The 21282-nt window shown below is 36.9% G+C and overlaps 1 protein-coding gene across 2 annotated transcripts in view; it reads right to left on the bottom strand.

Annotated features, from left to right (window-relative positions):
- BBS9 (Bardet-Biedl syndrome 9) overlaps window positions 1-21282 on the bottom strand; it is a 447702-nt gene that overhangs the window by 3748 nt on the left and 422672 nt on the right. The window contains exons 23-25 of one of the 2 annotated variants that reach the window (XR_009520638.1): window positions 2558-2668; window positions 2197-2346; window positions 1205-1402 (exon numbers count right to left, since the gene is read on the bottom strand). Coding sequence is in view for 1 of the 2 variants with exons in the window: in XM_060020706.1 (XP_059876689.1) it covers window positions 2315-2346; window positions 2558-2668 (143 nt within the window). In the remaining variant the exon portion in view is untranslated. Of the gene's footprint in view, window positions 1-1204; window positions 1403-1945; window positions 2347-2557; window positions 2669-21282 lie in introns of those variants that run through there. The other variant, XM_060020706.1, reaches the window with a different exon arrangement.

Below are 21282 nucleotides of genomic sequence, written 5' to 3'. Positions count from 1 at the left end.
TTTAGAACTTATATTTTAAATTTGATAATGTTTAAAAGGTTAATTAAGGATGGACCTAGAGAATATAATCCTTAGTGAAATAAGTCAGAGAAAAACAAATACTATATGACATCACTTATATATGGAATCTAAAAAATAATACCGATGAATCTATATATAAAACAGAAACAGACTCACAGACATAGAAAACAAACTTACCAAACGGGAGCAGGTAACAAACTAGGAATATGGGATTAACATATACAAACTACTATACATAAAATAGATAAGCAAAAAGGATTTACTGTATAGCACAGGGAATTATACCCAATACCTTGTAATAACCTATAATGGAATTAATTTGCAAAAAAACCCTGAATCACTATGCTGTACACCTGAAACTAACAAAGTATTGTAAATTAACTATATTGCAATTTTAAAAAGTTTAATTAGTAACTTCTTTCCTTTTGGCAGCTAGTAAAGTGCAAATGGTAATAAATTAGAAACATTCTAAAATATTTATATGTATGATGTATGCATACAGAGTTCTGTATTCAAATGATCCAAATAAAAAATTAAAATTATTTGGTCAAGTAATTTTGCTAATAGGCTTAAGATACTGATAATGATTTCTAGGAAAACTTCTTGCAAATATACTTCTTAACATTAAAAACTCTCAGTATAAGATGTAATTGTAGCAGCAAAAGTCACCTTAAACTCCCAAATCAGAGATAGGAAGCCTTTTGAGTTTACATTGGTAAACACTCCCTCATGGAAGAGAGAAATTGTGGAGGCCATTAAAAAAAGGAAACAATGGAGGAGAGATTTGAAAAAGATAGAAATCACTGTACTCATGCACATTTAAAGTAACCTTTACAAATCAAATGATATGCTTCATAAAACATATCACAGGAAATAAAGGGAGAGAATCAAAAAGTGAAGGGAAAGAATTGGGGGGAATAGAGGAAGGGAAAGACTGATCAAGGCTGATGAACATAGAAACAAGAGAGAAAAAGAAATTGAGTTAAAGAAAGGCAGACAGGACATGACAAACAGGACATGACTCAAAAAAAAAGAGAAAGAAAGGAGAACAGAGATGAGCACATGGACACATGCACTCCATGGACAAAATATCCCTGGGAACCAAATATCAAAAAGGAAAAAAAAGAAAAAAAGACACAACTCAGAAACACTCTTTAAAGAAGGAATATACTTCTCTTCTAACCTTTCTTCAATGAAGCTGTTAAAGATGATCAGAAGTGTTGTGGTTTTGCATCTTTAGGCATACACAGAGCCAAGACATCTTTTACTGGTCCCCACAGGCTGGGTAACATTAACCTAATGGTTGATTCTGGCCCAAAGGCTAGAAGGTGTCCACTCCCATACTTGACAATGAAAACTATTTAATCTTCTGCTGCATCTCCTAAAAAAGAATGCTATAAATAATAAATAATACATCCTCTGCAATTTTTTTGACATTTCACTTATAGAAAAACTGCGAGCCACTTTCTCCTTTGTACTGACTGAGGCATTCCAAAACTGGCACAGACATATTTTTATTTAAATAAATCAGCCTTGCAACTGTAATTTTAACCCGAAACTGGCAAAATCTCCTCTATTTCTTACATATGAAGACCTTACCTTTTAATTATAATAAAGTGTGAATCCTTCTATAACCTGGATTTTTAAAAGGTATCTCCCATTGGGGTAATGAAAAAGGATGTTAATGTACTAGCTTCCTTGAAAATATTTTAACATTTTCATACAATACTAGAAATACTCACCTTTTCCCACTTTTAGCCTAATAGTAGTTTCTTGTATTTATAAAATAACCACACTCAAGTCTTACCGTGGAGAAGCAACATTTTTAGTTCCGTTCAATTTCTTCACTTTAAATAAATAAAGAAATCAACTATATAACCCTCTGATTACAAATCAAATCCAAGATATTGTTTGACAATAAGATGTTTTTATTAAACTCGATACATTTAATATATAAGAATTCTGTGAAAAAACTGGGGTTATCAAGTAGGATCTGGGTCTTTGCATTACAAAGTCTGCCCCCAAAAGATGTCATCTCACTATATACTGTGGCTGAAAGCATACAGATGACCAAAAAGCAGCAACATCCTTTCCTGGTAAGACAAGTTCAACTGACTTGCCCATAGTATTACAAGTCCTCCTAGAAAAATTAAAAGTCCCCATCCCCATCTCTACCTATTATCTCCTGGCAGGTGAGCTGTATGAAGCACCTTCATCTGTGCTTGGCATGAGGTCCACACATGATCAGCCTTGGGAAGGCCATCTTCCCCTCAACCAGACAACTCTACTTCAACTATTCTGAAACTCCTTGGAGGGGTGAAACTTCTGGAAAAATGAAAGAGAGCAAGAGAGAGAAAAGGTCTGAATATTGAAAGGAATATACAAATGATCAAATTCAGCTGCACCCAATGCCAAGGGGAAGGCTGAATAAGTTAGAAAACAAGCAATTTTGCAAAATGCCTTCTGGTATGACAAAACCTGACCAGTGTCTCGCTCTTCCTGACATACCAGTTGTGAAGGCCACTCATTCTCTTACCAGCTATGGGCGTCTCCACGATGAGGTGTTTGTGGTTGGTAAACAGTTCAGTGGAGTCTTGCTCTACTGATCTTTCTTCTAGGTCTGATTCTGGGATCGTAGCACAGCCACCTAGTTGAAAAATACAAACAATATTTTAAGCAATGTGTAGAAAAATCTACCTCTCCATACGGCAACCTCAGCTTAAGAACGTACCAGTCATGAAGATGATAAATAAAGAGACAACAATCTTCAGGAGTAGGCCAAAAAAGAATAATCTTAAATGTTTCTCTTTCGGTGAAAATGCTGGGAATGAGTCATTGCCTTTAAAGACATACTGATGAGCACTTAGCAACAGCAGCGATGGTGTTGTCTTAAAATTTAACCCTTTTAAAGTCAGAAAGGACAAAATCTATAGCATATGTGATATCCATACTATAATGGTACCTCAGCAGAAATTCCCTTTAATACCAGAGCATCAGAAACTATAAAAGAAACAAAGCACATCGACTGTGAGGGAAAGAAAACTTCCCTGAAGAAAGAGGAAGGCCACTGGTGTTCTGAGTTGGTGACTATGGTGGTATTTCTCAGGAATTTGATTCTATTCCTGAATCCCAACACCTTACAGCAGAGACACAAACACTTCATAATTCACAGCAAAGCCATGAATGCATTGTGGAAGCTTTCAATTCCAAGTCAATTCCAAGGTGACTTGAGGATAAGCTGGGACCACTGCGCTTTGAAAATATTAGGTATAAGCCATTTGATTTTATCCACCAAAATATTGTACGGAGAACTCATGCTGAGAATTTCCTGACTACATCTGTAACTTGATTTGACTAATTTGATTAATTTCCTGGAAATGTACTAACATGCTGTATACCGTACACATTTTTCCCCAAAGCCATTCTTCTTGTAAATAAAGTGTGATTTTTCCTTTTCTGAGGCTTCTCATACACTGAGTCCAAAGCCTCCATATTCAAGTTTGGCTTTATGTGTGAGGGGGTTTATAAAGAGAGAGTACCAGCAGCACTGATGTGTAAACCACGTCACTCAAATGAGAGTGAAGTCAAGATCCCAGGTCTGAAGGAAAGTACACCTTACCATCCATCCCTCTGGATCAGCTCTGAAAAAGAAATCGATGTTGAGGGAAACTTGAAAGACAAGGATTTCCACACTCATAAAATAAGAATCAGAGGTAGTAGTCTCAGAGGTTTCCCAAACAGGAAATGTTAAGAATTATCCATCAATGCAATGGAACTTGCCCTGCTTTACCTTAAAATAGCTAGGGCCCCATCCAGAAGGAGAACCAGGCTTATTTTTAATCTGTTTAAGTAAAAACAAACAAAAATTTCAGAGTAAGCAGTAAAAGGAGAGAAATAAAATATAAAATTTCCAAACTAACAGAGACCTTCTGAAGCCCACTGTAGCAATGCTTCTCAAAAGGACTAGCCTTAAAATTTCCAATCTATCTAAGCCAATACTTTTGTCACGTATAATAAAAATGAATAAAAGGAATTACTAGAAAAATAAAATGAACAATATATAGGCCCTTATCTTTTAGATTCAATCATTGTAAAAAGCACACTGTCAATTGCTACAAGTTTCTCAATGCTTAATCTCAGTTTCAAGTAACAGACAGTTTGCAGACAGATGCTAGTCTTCTATTCACACTTTGAACAGCACTGATTTCAAGATATGGTCTACATTAATATGATACATGGAATTATAGTTAAAAATAATAATTCAGCCAACTCCTAATTATCAGACGTTCAAATAGCCAGTAAACTCATTCTGGCAACAGCAGGGGCTTCTCACAACTTATGTACCTCCCTTCTACTCCAGTATCTGTCTGGCAGCTCCCTCCTTGCATAATGTACAGAACAGCCCCCCTCTCCCCACCAACATGGGATGTCTAGGCTCTCCTTTGCCCACTGCTGGTACAATTATGGAGATCCACTTCTATCCCTGTGCTCTCGTGTAAAAAGGAGTTTCATTAAGGAACCTGGGATCCCAAGTCAGAACTCTGGGGGCATTTTTATAAGGAACAATGTCATAAGTGGTGGCTTCATTTTAGAGTCCTATTACAATTAAATGCTTAAAACACTTTTCTGGAGTAATCTGGAACCCTAACGCCTGCAGGTGAAATTTGAAAGCATGAAGCATGCATCACAAATTGCAAACAGTATCTATAGCATTTGGAACAAGACAGTTTATAAATTGGAGATTACACCCGTGATGTTTAAGAGGATGTTTTTGAGACATTTCACTATGCTCCCTCTTCCTCTGAATTGTTACCAATCAAATTATGTGCATGACCATTTGTGTTAACTAAACCTGGCTGTAAAAATTTGTTGCTTTGCAAATTAGTAGAACATCAAGATATATAGCAATCCTCCTATATATAAAATAGATAAACAACAACAAGTATAGCACAGGGGACTATATTCAATATCCTGTAATAACCTATAATGGAAAAGAATCTGAAAAAGAATAGATAAATATATATGTATATGTATAACTGAATCATTTTGCTATATATCTGAAACACTGTAAATCCACTATACTTAAATTTAAACATTTTTTAAGAAAATTTTTCTGGCTACAATCCTCATGTAGCCAGAAAATTATTTAAGTAGAAAATCTTACCAAAAATTCTGAACAATAGGAGATCACCCTATATTTATAAAGATAATTCAACTCTAGGGTTTTTTTTTTTTTTTTTTTTTATGGATTACAAGCTATCCTTAAACCTGTTTCTGCATTCAAAAGCAAATTATAAAATTGTTGAAACTTCTTCCTCACCAGGTGGAACATATTTTATCAATAAGGGAATTACACTAAGGAAATGCTACCCACTGTCAGAAAAACAAACAAACAAAAACAATAAAAAAGAGCTCAGGGACTTCCCTGGTGGTCCAGTGGTAAAGAATCTGCCCTCCAATGCAGGGGATGCGGGTTCGATCCCTGGTCAGGGAACTAAGATCCCACATGCCGTGGGGCAACTAAGCCTGCAGCCAGAACTACTGAGCTCTCGAGGCTCAACTAGAGAGCCTGTGTGCTGGAAACTACAGAGCCCACGCACCCTGGAGCCTACTCGCCAGAACTAGAGAAGAGGAATCCCGCAAGCCACAACTAGAGAGAAGCCTGCACGCCGCAATGAAGAGCCCACACTCCGCAACGAAAAATCCCGCATGCCTCAACAAAGATCCTGCTTGCCGCAACTAAGACCCAACGCAGCCAAAAATAAATTAATAAATAAGTCTTAAAAAAAAAAAAGCTCAGGTCCTCTCTGTAGGTTGCTATAGCATGAACTATAAAAGTTATAGGGTTCAAAGGTCAAGATAGGAGGCCAAGCAGAAACAAATGTAACTGTCTAGAATACCAGAGATCAAAATCAGAATGCAGGGTAAGCACTGGTATTCTGGAAAATATGTAACCAGCTGGCTTTCAAGGAAAAAAGGTAAAGCCCTAATCTGTAGTGTTTGCCCATTTCTTTGGTATAAATACTCCTATCATGGCCAGTTTCAAGCAACCAACGTGACATCACCAAACGTGGAGCTTGGCAGAGATGTGTAAGAGGACACCATGAGATAGCACTTTCACCATTCAGATTCCGTAGACAAAAATAATCTAGAGCATAGAGAATAGTAAAATGTAGTAATAACTAGTGAAGGGTTCTGAGGTGTATTATCTTTGTTCTTAATACAATTTACTTGGTTGTAAAGTTTACATAATTTAATTTTTAATAACGGCTGAATTTGTTAACTGGCTCACAGAATTCCTAAAAATTCAATGATTGGTTCTGACCAGCCAGTGTGAGCCAGCTCCAGCACTGAATGCGGGCTTATTTGTAGGGAATTTAACAAAGCCTCGATTCAAACCATGGCTCAGCATTTATGAGCCAAGTGACCTTCCTGAGCAAATTATTGCACTTTAATGAGCCTCAGTTTCCTTAACTATAAACAGAGACTATGGCAGCCCTACTTCATAAGGAAGAAATTGATGAGCATGTGTAAGTGCTTGGCACATTGAAAAACACATTAAGTTCTGACTATTTACTCTCATGTCAAAGTTAGGAACACTAAAAGAAGAGTAGAGTGAAAAGGCCAAGACGGAAGTCCCTAAAGTTGGAAGTCTGAAGGGGTAGGGTTCACACAGCTGATACAGCCATGGGGCCAAAAGACACAGCTCTGCAGCAAAAAAAAGAGTGTTCAGACACCTTAAACATGTGGCCACCTCTGAAGCTGACTACTCTATTTACTCACGCTACTTGATCTGCAGAGTTCTATTTGATAGATACTTGATTATAACCCAGATGAATTCTGGTGGCCCAGCTTACCTGCCTCACCATCTACCTTGTAACTCAGGTAACCTAAACCGAGGGCTGGCCAGATAGTACATATTTTTTAAGCTCTGTGGGCCATCTGGTCTCTGGTGCAACTGCTCAGTTTTGCCATTGTAGTGCAAAAGCAGCCAAGGACAAAATGTAAACATGAATGAGCATTAGTTGTGTTCCAATAAAACTTTATTTACTAAAACAGTCAGATCTGGCCCATTGGCTGTAGCTTGCCAAAGCCTGGCCTAATACAAGGCTCACAGAAAGCTACTCTTCAACTGCATCCTAATTCTAAAGGTTCCCAGAGGCATTTAACACTGCCAGATCATCTCATAGTATTACTATAACAATAGCAGTGAGGAAGAGGAAGAGGAGGAGGAATAATAGTAGCAGTTCTTTAAAAGAATATTATTTGCCCTACTGCTACAATTGCTCTTTTTGTTTGGGCAGTGATAAGCTTTTTTTAAAAAAAAAATAGACTAATTTTTAGAAGATTTTTATATGTACAGAAAAATTTAGTAAATGGTACAGAGAATTCCCATATATTCTCCACACAGTTTCTCCTATTGTTAACATATTGCATTAGCATGGTACATTTGATCAATGAACAAATGCTGATACATTATTAGTAGTTAAAATCTATAGCCTATTCAGATTTCCTTAGTTTTTACCTAACATCCTTTTCTGTCTCGGGATCCCATCTAGAATACCCCATGACATTAGTTGCTGCATCTCCTTTGGCTCTTCTTGGTGGTGACAGTTTCTCAGACCTTCCTTACTTTTGATGGCCTTGAAGTTTTGAGGAGTATTGGTCAAGCATATTGCAGAATGCCCTTCTCCTGGAATTTGCTTAATATTTTTCTCATGACTAGATTGGGGGAAAATTTTTAAGACAGTTTCTTTTCATAAATTCTTAGAATTTCCCAAATTTTAGGATTGTCTCCAGTTGTTCTTCTTTTCCTCTATCAAAAGTGAAACCCAGGTGGGCAGTGAATGGGGAGGCCTCTTAAGGCAAAGGAGGCCAACAGCAAGGCTTGACTTAGACTGTGAAGTTCTCAGGAGTGGGTCAGTCTGGGTCTAGCTGTTGGACGCAGGCAGGTTGTCAGTTGCCCCAACTGTAAAGAGAGAGTTTTAATGAGGCCTATTGTGAGGATTATGTGAGACCGTGTACACTGAACACAGTGCTCAGCACAAAGTACATTTTACCATCTCTGTTTTCTACGAATTTTCTTGGCATAGATACACTTTCCACACCGTATCGGTGGAATCAAAGAACTTTAGCTTTTAGTGCAACCACCTTCATTTAGGAGACATCAAAACAGAGGCTCAGAGAGGGTAGCGGATGTCCCTCATATCCTAGAGCCGATTCCTGATTCTCCTGCTTCCTAAACCATTAGAGCTTTCTCAAGAATACCTTTTTTCCCATCAAGATCTCAGTGGATTTGCTTGTGAGTTGGCTTTCCTAACCAGTACTTCCTTTCAGTGATACAGAAAACCCAGAAGGTTGGCAAGCTGTTCTTTGGGTATATTTTAGGACTTTGCGGATTTATATTCTTGCAACAGAGACCTTTGCAAACAACTGAGTGTATGGGTGCAAATGTTCCATTCCTTCAGGGAGGAAAAATTTTTTTTCTTCTTTTTTCTTCATATATTTAAAAGCAATCAAACAAGGAGACACTTTGAGAATCACAAATGACCACAGACCATGCTCTGACTTGCCAGCCAAAGAATCTTCTGTTCACATGCTTGAATTGCCACTAAGAATTTAAAACAGCAGAAACCTCAAAAATATACACCAGTGACATTTTTCTTTTAATCAAGATTTACTTGATGGATAAAGTGTTTTTGAAGTTAACATTCAGATTTCATTTCAAAGGTTTATAATTCACGTGAAGTGTGGCGAATGGGTGCTTTGAAAAGAATATTTCACTATCTTAAATATGAAAAGTTTCCCTAAGAGACTATGAGTAGTTAAAAAATTCTCCGAAAATATATTCATTTGAAATAGTTTTACTCTTTATTCTCTCTCAGTCTCCCTCACCCTCTCCCTCTCTCTCTCTGTAAATGTGTACACACAACCACACATAGGCATTAAAGATATGTATAAGAGTTTTCCTGATAATTCTCCTCTACTCTCTTCATTCTTCTGTTTTCTTAAAATATATTTTTTTAGCCCAAGGAGAATGTAAGCTATAGAGAGCCAAGAATCCTACTGTATGTTTGTGTAGCAATTTTAACCAAGTATTTATAAATTTTTTGACAAAATGCAAGAATGGAAGGAAGAGGGGTGGGTAAAAGAGAGAAGGAGATAGAGGATGAAAAGGATAAGTGGGGAGGGGAGAATAAATTATCAACATATTCCATTTTTCTGTGTACACTTCTACAGATGATATTTGGGGTGACTTACTCAAGGTATAGATGATAAAATATTAAAGAATAAAAAATACAATAGCAGTTAGAAAAATTTAATGCAGAGTAGGAGGTATAGCTAGGAAAAATTGTGTCAGATAAAGACTTACGCAAGGGCTGCCATGGAGAGAAACAGCAAAAGGCTTGGAGGAAGAGTGGGGCTGCACTTCCCCTGTTAATTCTCCACTGACTTCTCTTCTTCCACACTGGACTTCAAAGGGCCCAATCCATCTTGTACTTGGACTTAACATTTCCTTAAGAACACACCATAATTGGTAAAGCTATGCTTGTTGGAAATTTTTTGACTAATGGTGTGTGTGTGTGTGTGTGTGTGTGTGTGTGTGTGTGTGTGTGTGTGTGTGTGTGTGTGTGTGTGTGTGTGTGTGTGTGTATGACTCTGTTCTGTGCTTATGGGCCATTTTAGAAAGCCAATACTTCTGTGAAATTGGGTTTACCAAGGTGCTTACTAAGTAGATGCTCCAGAAAACTATATATATAGGAGATTGTTGAAAATACAACAGTCAGACCTTGTCAAAGCACATCTTGGAAATAAAGCCCTCAAGAATGTAATGTATCATTGAATGAGTTCTTACCACAGCATGGCAAATCACGTTGATATCATATGGTGACACTGCTTCTCTGAAGGAGGAACTGGAGATCATACGTCAATATCGTTCTCATCTCCCCTTCCATTCTGCCCTTTACTTTGTTGTAATGTAGAGGCATCTCACACTTAACCTGGTACAGTTTTACAGTTTCAAACTCAGGAAACCAGAAGAAAACAATGCCTTTCTATATAGTCTTATGTTTCCAGTTCCAACATATGATATTTGTTTTTCTATGTTTCTTTTAAATCCATTCGATAACTTTTCTTTCTCCCTATATTTGCAGATGACATGCTGACTGCTAGACAGTAGCTCATCTACTAGCAACAGAGATAATAATGGTGAACCAGTGAGAGGCAGGTGAAGTTCACTGTAATGTGTGTCCAACATGATGCCTGTGGAATGTTTGGGATTTCATTTCCACTACCTAATAATAAACTTTGATCCCCCCCCCACACCCGGTAAGAACTTAAAATGTGTTCAGGACTATGCACATATACCTATGTTTGAAAATATTTCCATTTTACACCTCATAGCAGAGACCAAGTTTGTGAATAAAAGGAAGTCTGATATATTTTAAGAGGTCTAGCATGTGTCTCAACAAGTTTTAAAAATCCCATAAAGACTGAATACTAAGTCCCTTGGGGTATAAGGGCTCCAGTCAGAGAATCTGGATTTAAGAGGGTAGGGTCCTCCTGGCATTAAGATGTTTCCACAACTTGAATAATGATAGGTGTCCAACTATTCTTTTAGCTGGACCACCACTTAGAATTTAGGTCCACTTAGTACAAAGGATTAAGAAATACAGGAACATAGCCATTTTCATCCATTGATAATTATGTAAACAGAATATACCAAGCAGAAAAAAGTCCTATTTACAAAAAAGCAAGCACAGTCCATAAATCCTAAAGATTGGAACAGATCCAGGTTAAGAAGTTCACCAGATGTCAGTCCGTAAACAGGGCTTCATAAAGTGAATTCCCCAATTAATTGTTGGTAAGAGTGATCTCTATACTATGTTAGTGCATTATGATCCCCTACCATATGTAGGTGAATTGTCTGGTCCTATAGATCATTAGTCAGTTATGATACAACAGAACTCAGGGGAAAGAAGTGGGGTAAGCACAATTTTTTCTCATACAGAGAGAAGGTCCCATAAAGTTACTGCTCAGGAACTCGGAGATTTCTTCACTGAAGGAGATGAGAACTCTCCCATTTATTTGCATTACATCTGTTTTTCTAACACATTTAGTTCTTAACCTGGAGTACTTGGAAAGACACACACCAGTAAAAACATAAACGTGGAAGTTAAAAAAAAATAAAACTACTCACTATTTTGTTAAAGTCTCCAATCACAATGTTTTCCCACATGTTAACAAGGCCATTAAATCCTCCAAACAGGAATACAAAAGTATTACCCAGCCATGGTGAGAAGGTGAGGAAGAAGAGAAAGTTAATATTTGCTTTTTCTTGCCAGTTGATCAATGTCTAGAGCACTCTCCAAGGAAATGCAAGATCTGTTGTCTTTCAACTAGATCTTTTCTATACTGATAAGTATAGAACTTTCTTGTTCAGAAAGAAGGTGATTGTGGTATTTAATTTCCATTTTGTTTCTAAATCCTAAGGCAATCCAATGTACAACTGGAAAGACACATAATTTTAAGACATTTCCATTTCAAATACTTTCCTAACTCCCTCTTCAGAGACCAACTCTCTCTCAAAAGTATACACGCACAAATAAAACATTATAGCTACAGTTGAGAAGGAAAGGAAGCCAATAGTTCTGCAATTATAATTACTAAAAAAATGAAAGAGTAAGAACATAACTCTACTTTGCCTGGACACCACATAATAAGAGAGCCAGTGTTCTTCACAGCTTCCCTCTTGCATCAAGTGGTTATTAATTCCTCAGTGATCCTGGCAACATTTCTTCAACTTGAGTTTCTTTCCACAACCCAATTAAAAGCCATAATCTTGACCAAACTGTGTTGTTTTTAATAATGACAGAGTTTAGGTGGTGATTTTGAAACTGAGAGTTCAGCTGGGTCACTTCAGTTATACACAGGTTGAGGGAAAAGAGTGAAGAACACAACGTCTCTGGAGAGCACCTGTTTCATCATATTCGTTCACAAATGAGGAAACTGAACAAGCACTCAGGACTCATTCCTAAACAACTCTGTTATCTAATGATATATTTCTACAATAGTCCATTAAACAATGTCATATTTTGCAAAAAGGGAAATGTACACAAGATGATAACCAGCCCATTGATAGTGGAAAGGGACATCCAAAATGGGACATGGCAAGTATCATTGTGTCTAGAGCAAAGTCACATAAGTCTGGGACTTAGTTTCCTTTTTTCTAAATTCAGAAAATATAGCATTTTACTTTATGAGAGATGAAGATTAAATTGGTCAGTGCTTGTAATACAGTTATCACAGAGCCTGGCACAGAGTACGCCCCCAATAAATGTTGGGCTATTATTTTCAGTACTAACCTCCAACATACGTTAGTCATTACGTTACAGCCAATTACACATGAAACTACAAGCCATGAGCACGGCATGAATTTATATTTGATGCTGTAAAAAGTGCTCAGGTAAACCCAGAAGATGGGGTAGGCAGACCAGTGGTGGAATGTTTCTAGCTGGACCCAGTGGTCAAAGCCAAAATTGTCAACCAGGCATCAAAATAATTCACTTGAAAAACAGTGCACACATCCTTTATAGGATGAAATCACTGATAATCTACTATCCTAGATAATCACTATTCTGAGATCAAAACAGGAATTTTAAAAGGGCTCAAATGATGATGATGATGATCAGGGGTGCATAATCACATTCATTGTTTTCTATTTACCAGCAGTGCCATTACTACTGAGAAACACAAACCCACAAGATAATATGACATAAATGGATGAAACATTAAGATAAAAGGGTAAAACAGTGGTAGGTTTGCTTTCTCATGGGAAATTGAAATGGCCAGCAGATGAACCTTAAAAGAGGAAGTCTGCTGACCTAGTGTTACTAAACATCGGAGGCAGCCAAGGAGCGGACGAATAAAGCAATGTATTTAAATGTATGCCTTGAAGGAAGCAAACACCAATTATTTTTATATGATTTTAATTCTCCTAGTGAATACTTTATGGGTGCTGGCAAGTCCTTCTGGAAAAGGAAGGGATTATTAATGAAGGATTCAGTGGCAATTGCCTGCCAGTGCTCTAAGAACTAACACTTAACAAAGGGTCATTTAGTTCATACTTCATCTCTAAAGCTAAAGAAATTTTAAGAATCCTTAAAAAAACAGTATAGTGTTATATTCACATATACAGTCCTTTTTATTTTAATTTCCAGATTGTTCTATAGCCTGCATGATAAACAAATAAGCTTCGCAAAGGAAAATAAACAGATAGAGGAAAATAGTTAATTTTTTTTCTTTTTCATGCAAAGAGTGGATGCTTAATATATACTTGTTGATTTGGAAAGGAATTCATGAAATTTGAGCAAATACACAGGAAATACAGTCTTTACAAAAGTTATCTTTGAAGAATGCTCTACCACATCATTCCAATATTATGCACTGGTGACAGTCCACTAATGTACAGGCTAGTAAATCTGGGGAAATGCCCCATCACCTCCTGTATTCTATCTTGTTTCTCAAAATCTTAGCCCATCAACTCTAGAAAATTCTCATATTATGTAAAATGAAATCTCTCTAGCTAACATCTTGCTCTTAAAATTCTCCAGGTGCTTCAAGAGCATGGACTCTGGAGCCAGACTGTTAGAATTTTAATCCCAGCCCCACCATTACTTTTTTTTCTTTTAACTGGTTACTTGATCTTTCTCTGCCTCAGTTTCCTTATTTGTAAAATGTAGATGATAACTGTACCTAGCTCATAGGATAATTGTAAAGATTAAATGAGTTAATTTATATGAACACTTCAAATAATGCCTGGTTCATAGTAAGTGATACATTCAGTGTTATAATAATAAGTATTACTATTATTCTCATCATCTTTGCCTTATATTGCCAAAATTCCCACACCTAAGCCTGAGGTTCTCATGTAAGCTGAAGGAAAGGAGGGTGGTGAATTTTCAGAAGGCAGAGAGCAGCAGCTACAGCTGCCTGACCTCCAGGAATACAAACTGTCGTGTTAGCTAGTCAAGGAAAACCTTAACTGGTTGTCTGGCCTAGCAAAAAAAAAAAAAAAAAAAAACAAAACAGTAGCCAGTAGGAAATAACAGCTTGATAAAGAACAAGGACTGGGGTCTAGATAAATAATAAAGGACAACAATAAACATCAAATCAGGAATAATCTACTGCCTCTTGACCCCCCCCTTTCCTGCATCTTCTTCCATTTCTTTACTCCTCTTGGCAGCAAAACTTCTCCGAAGAATTGTCTGTATTTGCTACTTTTAATTCTCTTCCTTTCTCTTGTACAACCATCCCAGTCTAGACCTGGCCTCTACCACTCCACAAATAGTTGCTTTATTCAAGATCACTAGTGACCTCCACATTGCTAAATCTATAGTTTTCAGCCCTCAACTTACTTGACCCATTAGCATTTGACACAGCTGATCATTCCACCACCTTTTAAAACTCTTTCTTCACCTGACTTCCAGGATGCCACATTCTACTGATTTTCCTCTTACCTCACTGTATGCTCCTTCTCAGCATCCTCTGCTGGTTCCCCCTCTTCTCCCAAACTCCTAAAATTCTGACTCTCCCAGCACTCGGTCTTTGATTCTCATCTCTTTTCTAAAATCACTCCCTTGGTGACCTTATCCAGTCTCATGGCTTTAAATAACACTTTCGTGCTGACAACTCCTAATTTTATAACTCCATCCCAGATTTCTCTCCTGAACTTCAGACTTGTATATCCAACTACTTAGTCAATATCTCCACTTGGACATCTTATAGCATCTCAAACTCAACATATCCCAAACTGTACTCCTGATCTCCCCCACAAACCTGTTCCACCCCACAGCCTTTCTCCTCTCAACTTCATCCTTCCTGTGGTTCAAGCCAAAACTCTTGGGGTTGTCCTGGATTCTCTTCTTCCTTTCACACAACACGGCCACTCTGTTAGGAATTCTGTTGTCTTTACATTTAAAATGTATCCAGAATCAGATCACTTGTCATCACCTTCAGCACTACTACCACTTTGGTGCAATCCACCATCATCTCTTACCTGAACTATTGCCAAATTACTTACCTGAGTAACCTTCAAACTGACTGCCCACCTCTACCTTTGACCACCCCCACCCCCACAGTCTATGCACAATAGCAGGCAGGGATCCTTTTAAAATGTAAGATGATATTCCTTTCTTCAAAATGGTCCTCCCCACTTCACCCAGAAAAAAGCAAAAGTCAGCCAAAAGGCTGTACATGATCTCACCCCTCTGACCTCATCTCCTACCACTCACTACTGGCCTCACTATTGGCCTCTTCGATGTCCTTGGAACATGCCAGGCTCATTCTCCTTACCTGGGACACACCTCTCTGATCTCTGCATGGATAAATCCCTCACTTCTTTAAGTCTTTGTTCAAAAGTTGCCTTCTCAACAAAGCCTACCCTCAACCCAATTTAAAATTATAATCTTGTAACTGCCTCTTTTCTGACATTTCTTTTTCCATAGTACTTACCACCTTTTAACACTAACACTTGTTATTTTCTAACATACTACATAGTTTACTTCTTTATCATGCTATTTTTATCGTCTCCCTCGCTAGAACGAGGGTTCCAAAATTTCGGGGATCTTGGGCTATTTTGTTTGTTGCTGTATCCCAAGCCCTGGAATAGTTCCTGGCACACAGTAGGCACACAATAATTACTGGTTGCCTTGAGTGAATGAATTTAGGCTAAGGGATTAGTAAGAAGAAATGGAAACCAAAATTCATTCTATTTTTTACATAATATTATCTACATTTTCCACTGGGAGGTTGGAAAATAATTACAGCAGAATGTAGTATAGTACCTCCTATTCCTATGCCCCAGCACACGTGGTTGCTCTGTGGATCAAAAAAGCTTCTCAAAAAGTTCTTTGTGTTAATTAATACACATCTTTAAGAAATGAATCTTCCTGGATGATAACACATGGCGAATCTGTGAGACTGAGTAGGTACAACAACAAAATGTTCAGCCCAGAAAAGAAATAAGATCCCAGTAGTAATTTCTGTAGGAGCTAAAGTTAAAAAGAAGTAACAGAACACTTGTAATTCTATTTCTTGATAACAGTCATTTGTGGATGAAGGAACTGCAAAGGAAGGTACAAAGACATCTGTCTGCTTGGGAAATTTCTCAAAACAAATGAAAAAGGATCTATCTTATTTCCACTGGGGCATCAAGTTATGGTCTGGAACAGTTTATTATTCCCAGGCTACTTCAAATCTAAACGTGTTTTTAAAAGCAAGACCAATGAAAGATTAGATAAACAACTGGACAATGTTTTTTACACTCTGGTAACATAAACATTTCAAATTCCTCCCTTACTCTTGACTAGCATAAATCTCTAATTCCAGAGAAGGTAAAATATCCTCAAAGTTTAAACATTACTTTGAATTATTCACATTTACCTCCATTTCCATCTTATACTTTCTTGGCAATAAAAAGCCAGGTTTTGTCCAAACTATGGTAGGATGACTCTCTTCCAATTGTAAAACAACTTGGACTAACCCCAGCTCTGCTTCCTTTGAAGATAGAATAAGCAGCCCCTCCCAACAGTTTCTTTTCTCTTCTTTCTTACCTCCTATACATCCTGTACTGCCCTTTTTCAAACCAAACCTTTAAAAAACACAGAGGGAAAATGTGAAGCTGTCTGCCTATAACTGAGCTATGAAAACAATTTTTAAATGGTGTCAAACACAAAAGAGATAGGTTGAAAGAGTCAGTAAGGCAAGAAAACATCAGGGTGAGGAGAGCTCTCTCTGGCTGAGAAAGGGAGACATAGAGTAAGACCTATCTAAGAGAAGAAGCTCTGTGGAAATGCCGCAGGGGATAAAAGGAAAGGAGGGAGAGAATGGAGGAAAACGAAGGTGTGAAAATGCAGAGGGAATGAGGATAACCAGCCCACAGTACAACCCACATGTCAGAATACTTAGGAATAAAAGGGGGTGGCTAGGAGAGAAAAGAAAATACTAGGCTGATAGAGCTGTTCTGTTTGTATCATGTTCCACAGTCTGTGAAACCTTCTCACTTGACCTTGGTCCTCACAACAACTTTGAGTGGAGAGTAGGTAAAAATTTGCACCCCCAGACTCCAGGAAAACTGCCCACTCAGCTCCTGGGCAAGTCACTTAATAATTCTGAATCTCTATTTCCTTATTTGCAAAGTGGGAATAATATCTTCCTAACAAATGATTATGAGGAGTAAATGAGCTATTACATAAAGCATCAAAGTCCTGCTCAATAACTGGTAGCACATTGTGGTAGAGAGCAAGACAGAAAGCAGAAATTGAGGGAGCTCCTAAGAAGTACAGACAGAAATGTGCAGTACAAACAATGCAGACAACTGAAGATCCAGACTTTGGGTTCTGAGGGGTAAAAACCGGATGCAATTTTTGTATGAGAATATGGAAAGGAGGACCATGCTGCACGAAGGGACAGGATTAGAGGCTTATTTATCATAGTTGAATAATTACATTAGTACCATTTTTAATTACTTTTTATGTGCTAGTCATAGTGTTCCTTACTTTATATGTTTGTTCATTTTACAGCTGCCTAAAATGGTAGTTAGTAGTGTCTCATTTCACAGGTGGTGAACTAGACTCCAAAAAGTTTAAGTGACTTGCTCAAAGTCTTGCGCATAGTGAATGAGAGAATCTTTTATGTGCTGACTCCAAAATCCAGTCTTAAACCATTCCAGAATCTTGTTTCTCCCTGATAGAAAGAAAAGACACACAGTAATGGGATTGTGAATTACTGTTTAAAGAATAAGAGTTTTAGATTGGCAAAAACAGGATCATGGTGTGTACCTCATACCCTCGACATCTGATCCCTCCCAATCTCATGCTCAAAAGAAACGTGAAAGGATTTGGAAGTGACTGAGGTTTCATCTCAGCAAAAAAGAAATCAGCATAGAAGTAACTAAAAGAGCCACCAATAAAGACAGATCCTTAGACGTCTAAAAAGATCCTTAGACTGTTTAAAAAGAATTCAGAATTGATTGATGCTTCTATAGAATATAATTACAAAGGAGAGGAAGTGGCTCAGTAGAGTAGATAGGATTTACAACTAGAAAGAAGTGAAACAGTAAAGTGGAAGATAATGTATTTTCAACAACACCGAGGAAAAGACAAAGCAGTCTTCTAAAAGTTGGGAAATTAAAATGAGTTCATAGAGGAAATTTTTTAACTACAACAAAAGTAAAGAAAATGATTAAAAGAATGATCATAGGGAAAGAAATTAAGTCTTTCTCAGGATGCTGCACAGTGGTAGAACATTTGACATGAACACGAAGATCTGTTTTCCAAAGTTAGCAGAACTGTGCTCAAAAACTTCACAAAGTCCTGAGTGCAAACTCACTCAGAAGAAAACCTCAAGGGCAATCTCATGCATTATATATATGCAAAAATTCAAATTAAGACATTAGCAAATCAGTATGATATATTTAAAAACAACAATAAAGAAAAACTTATTCCAGGAATGCAAAAGGATTCAATTAATGTTAATTCTTCAAAACATTATATCAAAAAGAAATCTCAACAGAGGGTAATAATATTCATCACGCACTTCTGATTTAAAAAAAAATCACCTAGTGAACTAGGAATAACTATCTGAAATTAACAGGCAACATTATGAATAAAGCAGATAAAAACATTCACATTAGTCAGGGTAAAGATGAGGATCCTGGCCACTTATCACTACTATTATTTAACATTATTCTAGAAATTCAAGGCAATATAATAAGATAAGAAAACAGGAAGAAATATATATGTTAGAAAAATGATTGATTACATTTCCAGATCATATGATTGTACACCTAAAAAATTTCCAAGAATATGAAAGAAAAATATATTTGAATATGTTGAAGATTTGATCATGTCCCTCTGCATTAACAGCATTTAGTTAGAAAACATAATGGAGGAATTATTGTACTCAAAAGGATACTAACTACATTTTTTAAAAAAACAGTAAAGATAAAATAACTAGGAAAAAAAAAAGCCAAAGCCTATAGGTATAGAACTAAATATTTATAGACAGCCATAAAAGATTTGAATAGATGGACAAAAATATAGCAAGATTCAGCATAAAAATAGTGTCAACTGTCTACAAACTGACTTTGAATCTTAATGCAATTTCTCTCTAAATCTCAAAGGAGTGTTTTAACTTGAAAATATGATGCTGAAGTGCATAACAAAGAATAAATGGTTGAGAAGAACCAGGAAATAATAAATAATGAATTGAGGAATTTGTTCCACCAATTTTAAAGTCTATTATACAGTTACGATAATTACAACAGCATTACTATCAATGTCAGAATAGATGGAGAGGAAAATGGAATAGCACAGAAATACCAGGGATAGTCCCATGTATATAAAAATATTTAGTATATTTTACAAGTGTATTTCAAATTAGTGGAAAATGATGTATTATCCAATAAAATATGCTGGAATATGGGGTAAAAAATTTTTAAAACCTGAAGTTAGATAGGTTTTTAAAAGTCCAATAAATTTCAGATGGCTAAAAGAGCTCAATGTAAAATGCAAGAAGAAAAAAGTAAGAAAAAACATATTTGGAATCAATAAAAAAAAATTAAATAGATTTGACTACCTAAAGGAAGTCATGTGAAAAAAGTCCAAACAAACAAATTACCTTACGCAAAATTCAAAACAACCAAAACCCCAGAAAAAAATATTTGTAACATATATTAAAGAAAAGGAGTTAATTTCCTTTAGATACAAAGTGCTCTTCAAATCAAAAATAAAAGGTGATATTTTGATTTACAGAAACATGGGAAAGCATGAAGAATAATTCACAGAAGGAAAAATATAAAAGACTAATAAATAGGAATAGTGCACATTATCACAAAATTACGACAATAGAAAATCAAACGGCTAAAAATATTTTTTAAATTTAATCTTAAAAAAACCACAGATGCACAATTAAAATTCCAGTTTCCACTTCTGATATCAACAAAGATGAAAAAGAATGATAATCACTGATGTCAAGGAGGTAGCAAAAAGTCACAGATGAACTTTTAAATCAAGAAGCACTTACTTGGGAGCAAGCTGGAAGCAGAAGCAGGTTTTTCAATTCTAGGCCCTTACTCTAAGGCAATAATCAACGATGCATATAATATCCTCATGCAGATGTATAACACAGAAGTATTTATAATAATTTAAAAATAAAACTATCTAAATGTCCAACAATCAGGGTTACAGCATCTGTACACTCCTGTTACATATCTCTCACTCTAGAGATTTTGCAGGTAGTTTCCTGAACAAGCTCTGGTTTTCCACACTCATTTGCTCTTATTTAAATTATGTCCTCTGCCAGGAATGTCCTCCCCTAATTTCCTTTAAATTCATGTTCCTCATGAGTCAGTTTAAAGAATAATAATGACAGCTATGGTAATAATTATAGCAATAGTAATAGTGACAACAATGGCTAACATTTATCAAGTGCTTTTAAGAGGCAATTGCTATTCTAAGTGAGTTACATATGATAACATTTAATCCTGGTAACAACCCAACAAGGTAATGCTTTTATTATTTAGACTTTACAGAGGAGAAAATTGAGGCATACAGGGGTTAAGTCATTTACCCAAGGTAACACATCTAGTTAGTGCTAGGCACCCAACCAAAAGTGTGCCTCTAAGTCTATGTTAGCATTTGGCCTCTCCAGGCCACCTCTTCTGTAAAATTTCCCTCCGCCCCAAGCCCAGAGTCAGGCCCTAGCTCTCAACCCCACTATACGTCCCCTATATATTCTCTAGAGAGCACTTCACACATGGTTTGACATCTTTATTTGTGCATCTCATGCACCAGACTCAGGATTTTATCTTACTCTGGTTTGTGTCTCCCACGATTAAGCACAATTACTAGAACAACGATTGCTTTCTGTACATATTTACCCAATAAATAAATAAATACAAAATACATGCATAAAAAAGTAGAGAAACTGAATATCAAGGATCAAAGGAGAGGCTTCCCTGGTGACGCGGTGGTTAAGAATCTGCCTGCCAATGCAGGGGACACCAGTTCAACCCCTGGTCCAGGAAGATCCCACATGCCACGGAGCAACTAAGCCCGTGTGCCACAACTACTGAGCCTGAGCTCTAGAGCCCATGAGCCACAACTACTGAGCCCACATGCCACAACTACTGAAGTCCGTGCACCTAGAGCCCGTGCTCTGCAGCAAGAGAAGCCACCACAAAGAGAAGCTCGCGCACCA

This window comes from Delphinus delphis, chromosome 9, assembly GCF_949987515.2.
Source record: "Delphinus delphis chromosome 9, mDelDel1.2, whole genome shotgun sequence".
In the NCBI taxonomy this organism is placed as follows: Eukaryota; Metazoa; Chordata; class Mammalia; order Artiodactyla; family Delphinidae; genus Delphinus; species Delphinus delphis.
This window is presented reverse-complemented; position numbering and strand designations above follow the sequence as displayed.